Genomic DNA, 7,812 nt, shown 5'->3' on the forward strand with positions numbered 1-7,812 from the left:
TTGCTTTATTTGGAAAGACTATCAAAATTGTGAAAGTATATTTTATATTTTCAATTGCTCTAGAGAGTGACACTTATAACAATCTTCCGCAGTATATTTTGATATTGTGATGAATATTTTTAGATAAATTGTTGACATTGTAGAGCATGTGGTGAAAAGCTACTGAACCTTTTTGATGCCTGCCTACCTGAAACCACTCCAGGTCTATGACATGAACTTACTGTTCTAAAGTGGTCTAAGTTATAATGTTAAAATTTTATGGCACTTTGTTCAAGACCTCAGCTTAATAATAAAGTTATTTTATTAGATTCTTCCCTATTTTAAAAAATTGAAACAGTCTGCATATTTTAACAGAATTATGGTAACAAAATGGTTAAATTGAGTTTAATTAGTTGTTCATATTGATAGTATAAAATGAAACTTATGGGTAATGGTAAATCTATTGTACAAGTATTGATTAGCTTAACATTTGAAATAAACTCATTATTGCTCCTTAGGCTATTCTTGTATTTGAGGGAATATATTTTGGTTTGGCGTTTGTATTGCAAATAAAACTTGTTTGTGATGATTCAGCAGATCAAAGTAATTCTAGATGTGAATATCCCAACTTAAGATAGTTGTGAAATCTGGTGGTTATTTCAGCAGATCAAGTGACTACATACAGGCTCCCTCCTGAGCTTTATAGCAAATAATATATTTTTTTTTTTTTACATGGATAAGAGTTTTGTTTGTCTATAATTTTGTTGTACTTCTATCTTGATTTGAACTTAAAAAAAACATTGAATGTATTATCCAGGGTCCAATGTGCGATCTTCTATGGTCGGATCCAGATGATCGTGGTGGTTGGGGCATCTCACCTCGTGGTGCAGGATACACATTTGGGCAAGATATTTCCGAAACTTTTAATCATACCAATGGACTTACATTGGTGTCTCGTGCTCATCAACTTGTCATGGAGGTAAGTTGGAATCTTCTGAAATTCTTTGCAGTATTTATTCAAGTGATAAGTTTAAATTTAAAATTTAATTGTAACATTTTTAAAGTAGATTTTGTTTTAAAACACTGAAGCATAGTTGTGTGGCTGAAAATTTCACTGACATCATGTGGTTGTTAGGTTTAGTTGCTCTGTGCGGAACCTTGAGCATCTCGGATGTTTTCTGCTTACAGTTTCAAGTCAACCAAAACCTTATGAATGAAATTTGGTACAAGGAACCAGTACAGAAGCCTGTGTGTGTGTGTGTGTGTGTGTGTGCACGTTTGCACGCATCTCCCACTTCATGTTTTTATATTGACACCACTCTGCCAACAGTGGTGATGTTTATGTCCTATATAACTATATAAACCAAAAAGTCTGTCACTTTGACAGTTTGTGCAAAATGGTAGAATTACCTTACTTGAAAAAATGTTGGTGTCAGGGAGTGCAGAATACTGTCTTCCAAAAGTCTTGTCCAACTCATACCAGCATGGAAAAAAATGTGAACATGATAATGATTCTCTTAAATGTTTCACAGCTACTTTAAGCTGGGATTGACAACTTTGCGTCAACTGGGGGCTGCATCATGCAATTTCCAGGTGGCAGAGGGCCGCATGATAAAACACATATGCATAAAATATTACTTGCCCTCTTTACACCGAATTTTTTGCAGTTCTTCTGAATTTTGTCTTAGTATGAAATTAGTAACCTAGAAACTCTTTGAGAGCCACATAAAAACATGCTGCGGGCCACAGGTTGCTCATGCTTGTTTTAAAGCATGGGATTTTGTTATCTGTTTGAGTAATTCTGTTCCCTTAAAATTTGTGAACTATTCATGTATTGTTTTAATTTTTTTTTTTAACTTTCAGGGTTACAATTGGTGTCATGATAGGAATGTTGTAACCATATTTAGTGCTCCTAACTACTGCTATCGATGTGGTAATCAAGCTGCAATTATGGAACTTGATGATGCATTAAAGTATTCCTTGTAAGTTAAACTTCTTATTTTTAAAATGATTTTGGCTTTGTGTTTTTCAAATCTCTATAGAATTATTTTTCTTCTTTTCCAAATTAACCCTTTAGCATTTGAAACTGGCCATTCTGGTCCAAATATTCTGCTCATGTTAAGACCAGCTGGATCCAGTGTCGCATACCTACCCTACATTGTCATTCTAAAAATAAAAAACATCCTATCAAAATCTTGCAGCTACAAATGTAGATGTAATGTGAATGCTGACAGGTTAATATATTTCCCTAGTTAAGACGGCAAGCTGGCAGAAACATTAGCTCCTCTGGCAAAATGCTTGGCGGTATTTCGTCTGTCATTGTTCTGAGTTCAAATTCTGCTGAGGTTGACTTTGTCTTTCATTCTTTCAGAGGGTGGGGGTCAATGAAGTACCAGCTGCATACTGGGGTCAATCAAACTGATTGTCCATACACACACTACTACCACCACCAAATTTTTCAGGCCTTGTGCCTAGAGTGGTTTTTTTCTTGCTATAGCCACTGGCATGGCTGTGTGATTAAGAAACTTGCTTTTCAATCATGTGGTCTTGAGTTCAGTCCCACTGTGTGGCACCTTGGGTATGGGTTTTCTGCAGTAGGCTTGGGCCAACCAAAGCCTTGTGAGTGGATTTGAAAGAACTGAAAGAAGCCCTTTGTGTGTAACCTTGTCTAGGCATCACACAATGGTTGTAAATGAATGTCATTGTCATATAAGCAAGGTTGTTTTTTCTAGCATTATGTGGGAAATGAGTTTGGAAATTGTTTGGAAATGAGTTGGAGGCTAGCAAATGGAAGGGTATCTAACTGTAGAAAAATCTACCTTGACAAATTTCATTTGACCCATGCAAGCAGAGAAAAGTCAACATAGGCATGGCTGTGTGATAAGAAGCTTGCTTTCCAACCACATGGTTCTGGGTTCAGTCCAACTGCATGGTGCCTTAGGCAAGTGTCTTTTACTATAGCCTTGGACTAACCAAAGCCTTGTGACTGGATTTGGTAGATGGAAACTGAAAAAAGACTGTTGTATCCCACTACTTGGCAACTTGTATTAGTGTGTTTATGTACCATGTAACTTAGCGGCTCTGCAAGAGATCAATAGAATAAGTGCTAGGCTTTAAAAAAATAAGTCCTGTGGTCAATTTGACTAAAACTTTGAGGGTGGTACTCCAGCATGGCCACAGTCAAATGACAAACAAGTAAAAGATAAATTGTATGATGATGTCTATCCTTTTTCCATTCCAACTTCGTATATTGCCCTGGTAATATATTTTTCCGTTTTCCTTTTTTCAGCTTGCAGTTTGACCCAGCACCAAGACGAGGAGAGCCACACGTAACACGGCGAACTCCTGATTATTTCCTTTAAGAACCCTGAACATTTTTTTAGTTGTACTGGGCAGCTAACTTTCTTTTTTTTGGTAACTAGTCTAAGTACAACAGCATCAGCAGCATCTGGTCCCTTTCATTGGGAGCTGTGGCAAAATGACAAACATACTCTTGCAAAATATTAAAAAAAGAAGAAATAACAAAACAACAAAACAAAATAAATATATCCCCCCTCAAAAAAAAAAAAAGACCATTCTCTATTCTTTAATGTGAAAGCAGCCAACAAGTTATTGTAAGACATACACAATGGTGTGTGCATGTGTGTGTGTGTTTTGTGGGGGTTTTTCTTAATAATTTGAATTACATTTCGGCAGTTGTTGAATGACATGAGCTGTCTACTGCTATCCCCACTTCCTCCTAACGTACATACCCCCTTTAGTTTAGCACCATTCATAGTTCATCTATTATTGGTGGAAACAAGGCTGCCATAGGTCACTTTTGTCCTCTCTCTCCTCACTCCACCCTTACTCCAGCATCTATTCTTGTTAAATGTTTAACCAAGTCCTGCAAGACTTATGTGATATAAGATTTTCTTTTCTTTTTTTCTTTCTCCCCCCACCCCCTCCATCTCATAATAGAGCTGGCTCTTCACTTCTTCAAAAAGTTTGTTTCTGATGGATTATACTTTTCCCTATCTGTCTCTTGCTCTCCCCCCCCTTCCCCGTCCATCCTCTTAATCTCCTCCCTATAGCTACAGAAGTCTTTGTTTCTCTTCACTATTATTATTATTATTATTATTTTAAACTGGAGCAACTGAAGGAATGGTGGACTTAAATGCTTTGATGCCTGAAAGAAAGGAACACATGTAAAGAAAGAAGCAAAACAAAAAAAAAAACAAATTTGAGAGAAAAAAAAAACATATATATATATTTATATATGTATACATAAAAGAGAATCTGTAATTGTGATGCTAGAAATTTACAAACCAAACAAACAAAAACAGAAAAAAACACAAAAATATCTTCATTGTATTACATTTGAATACTTTTTGTCGGAAAAAAAAAAAAAAATTAAAGAAAAAAAGCAAAGTTTTAAGAAAGACGATTGGAATATATTCTCCCTAAGGATATTTTCTGGAACCGATTCTTCATCTTATAGCTCAAAATGGAAATGAATTTACAAAAAGAAAAGAAAGAAAAAGTTTAAAAAAAAAAAAGGTCATTTCTGTTTTAATATATATTTTCTTTCTTCATTTCCTGTTTTTTTTTAATTTTATTTTACTTTTTTTTTTTTTTTAGCTCTTATTTAATTTTTTTGAAATATTCTCATTTTAAATTATTGCTACTAATATAATAAAGATGCTAATGGAACAGTGCTGCTTAGGTGATATTTAATTTAACGAATGTGTGTTTTATGTATGTATAATTCATGTGGGTTATATATATATATATATATATGTATGTATGTATGTATATGTATGTGTGTGTGTGTGTGAGTGTCTGTATTGTAATGGCTTTACAGAAAGGTCCTCTTGTGATGGGCATGCAGGAAGGGATGTATCTTGAGATTAAAGATCTATCCCAAAATACTTGCAGTAGTGGGCTCTACAGAAGGCATGGGTACAAGACGTTAGAGCACAGCCATTTCAGCACTGCTAATTCATGGCTGCCTTATTTGACACTTAGCATTTTTAAGATGTTTTCTGATTTTTTTTCTCTCTCTCTCTCTCCTCTCACTCTTTCTCTTCCTCCCCTTCTCTTTTTGTGTATGATGAGAGAGAGAAAGTGTATTGTGTTCAGTTAATGAATTGTAACGTGTCTCTCTTCTTTCAGTCTGTTTATTTGTGTGAGCATACTTCTCTTTTATGTATGAGGAGAGGGACGGCATTTATGTCCATGTTCAATAATTAAATTGTACTGTTTCTGTCTCTGTGTTCATGTGCGTGTGACGAAAAGGTAAAATGCTTATGTCGGTCATGTTCAGTTGATAAATTGTATTCTCTCTCTCTATCTATCTATCTATCTATCTCTCTGTAAGCATATTTCTCTTTATGTACTGAGAAGAGAAAGCCTTTATTCCAATCATATTTCAGTTAATAAATCTATCTCTCTTTCTCTATCGGTATGTATATATTTCTGCATGCACACATGTGTGTGTGTGTGTGTGTGGGATTGTTTCTCTTCAGCACCAAAAAAAAATGTACTGTCTCCAAAGCAGACTGAAGGCTGTTCAGTCATCTGTGCCAAATTATTGGTATCCAGACACCTATACCCAATTATCTCTTCTCCCCAAAACCCTTAAAGGATAGGTAGTGGTATTATACTGGGTGGTGGATTAAGACCACCACCCAGCTGTATGGTAAGAAGTTTGCCTCTCAACCACATGGTTCTAGGCTCAGTCCCACTGTACGGCACCCAAGGTAAGTGTCTTCTACTAATAGCTTTGGGCCGACCAAAGCCTTGTGAGTAGATTTGGTAAGGTGGCGCCTGAAAGAAGCCCATTGTTTGTCAGTCTGTTTATCCCCCACCACTGTTTGCCAATCGGTGTTGGTTTGTTTATATTCCTGTAACTTAGTGGTTCGGCAAAAGAGACCGCTCGAATAAGTACCAGGCTTTAAAAGATTGTCTTGGGGTCGGTTCATTCAACTAAAAATTCTTCAGGGTGGTGCCCTAGCATGGCTGCAGTCTAATGACAAAATGAAAGAGAAGATATATATATATATAAACGTGTATGTATCAGGCATGGCTGTGTGGTTAAGCTTGCCTTCCAGCCATGTGATCTTGGGTTTGGTGTCTTACTGCATTTGGGACAAGTGTCGGATCTTTTCCTTTTGAACGGCAGTTTTCAACACAATTTCTAGTTAACTAAACACTTTTAAACTTCGTATACTGGTAGAATGTGTCAAAATAAAACATTTTTTTCTCTTGGCTTTCTTGAGAAAATTGTAATTTGTAAGTTTAACGTAGTTTAATTTTTCAAATTTTAACCAATCCTATGCCCTCTATTGAGCTAAAATCATTTGCTGCGTCTAAAACTGAGACAACATCCTGTCACTAACTCTAACCCTAAATTTTAGCCTTTCGTTTTTTTTCTTCTTAATTGTTAAATCAATTTGTTACGCGTGTGTCTAAAATTATTCGTTTTGTTTTTGTTTTGAGTTTTGCTTTCGTGTTTTTTCTTACTTAATTGTTAAATTATAATTATTTTCCATTGCTTTCATTTTTTTCTTAATTGGTATCCTTAAATTAATTTAACAATTAAGAAAAAAAAACCGAAAGGCTAAAATTTAGGGTTAGGGTTAATGACAGGATGTTGTCTGTTTTAGACGCAGCAAATGATTTTAGCTCAATGGAGGCCATAGGATTGGTTAAAATTTGAAAACTTAAACTATGTTAAACTTATAAATTACAATTTTCTCAAGAAAGCCAAGAGAAAAAAATGTTTTATTTTGACACATTCTACCAGTATATGAAGTTAAAAAGTGTTTAGTTAACTAGAAATTGTGTTGAAAACTGCCGTTCAAAAGGAAAAGATCCCAAGTGTCTTCTACTATAGCCTGAGCTGACCTCTGCTTTGTGAGTGGATCTCATAAATGGAAACTGGAAGCCAGACATCTGTGTTTTGTATTGTTCATTTCCCCCCACCTACCACTTAATACCTTTAAACTGTTTCTCCTCCCCATTTTAGCTGAGCATGTTTTGGTATTTTAATGTAGCAATATCATCTATTCAATAATTATTCATTTAGTGGGGAACCAATATGAATAAACAATATGAAAGACTCCCCTGCACCCACCCCTTTTTTTTTATCCAGTTAAATATTAGGAAAGTATAGAAAACAAGTCTCCAGTTATTTTATTCATATGCCTTACCTGAATTTTTGAATTCTGAGATTTCAAGGCAATAAAAGTCCTTTTTAATTTAAAAAAAATTTTTTTTTCACTTCATATTTATGAACGCATGGCTGAGTAGTAAAAAGCTTGCTTTGCAGCCACATGGTTTCAGGTTCAATCTCACAGCATGTCATCTTGGGCAAGTGTCTGAGCTTTAAATGGATTTTGGTAGAAAGAAACTAAAAAGAATTCCATTGTGTGTGTTTAACTATATCCTTATCTTGACATCACATATTTGTAAACAAGCTCACTTGTCACGCATGCAGTGTGCTTTGTTTTCCATCTTTCATAAAAACATGCTTTCCCATGGGTGTAATATTACCTTATTTGGAAAGAGATGAGGGTTAGTGACAAGAAGAGCATCTGGTCATAGAAAATCTGCCTCAACAAATTGCGTCTGACCCATGGAAACATTAAAAATTGAATGTGAAAATGGTGGTGATAATACTTTAACCAAAAATTTCTTGGGTAGTTTTAGGATTGCTTCATTGATATTTAGATTTTACAGTGATTTTTCTCTCTTATTGCTTCCTGGTAGGGTATTTGAGTTTATGATTAGCAATTTACAATCCTATTGAATATATATTTCTTGGTATGCAGCTTGTATATTCGATTGATT

General features: G+C 35.1%; 1 protein-coding gene across 1 annotated transcript in view; it reads left to right on the forward strand.

The window, feature by feature from the left end:
* Positions 1-4,495, forward strand: part of LOC115222822 (serine/threonine-protein phosphatase PP2A) — a 30,085-nt gene extending 25,590 nt beyond the window's left edge. Inside the window, exons 5-7 of the mRNA XM_029793128.2 lie at positions 797-958; positions 1,843-1,961; positions 3,269-4,495. Of these exons, the coding sequence (XP_029648988.1) occupies positions 797-958; positions 1,843-1,961; positions 3,269-3,341 (354 nt within the window). The 3' untranslated portion in view covers positions 3,342-4,495. The remainder of the gene's footprint in view (positions 1-796; positions 959-1,842; positions 1,962-3,268) is intronic.
* Positions 4,496-7,812: the final 3,317 nt, after the last annotated feature.

The sequence above is a fragment of the Octopus sinensis genome, linkage group LG21 (assembly GCF_006345805.1).
Source record: "Octopus sinensis linkage group LG21, ASM634580v1, whole genome shotgun sequence".
NCBI classification, from domain to species: domain Eukaryota; kingdom Metazoa; phylum Mollusca; class Cephalopoda; order Octopoda; family Octopodidae; genus Octopus; species Octopus sinensis.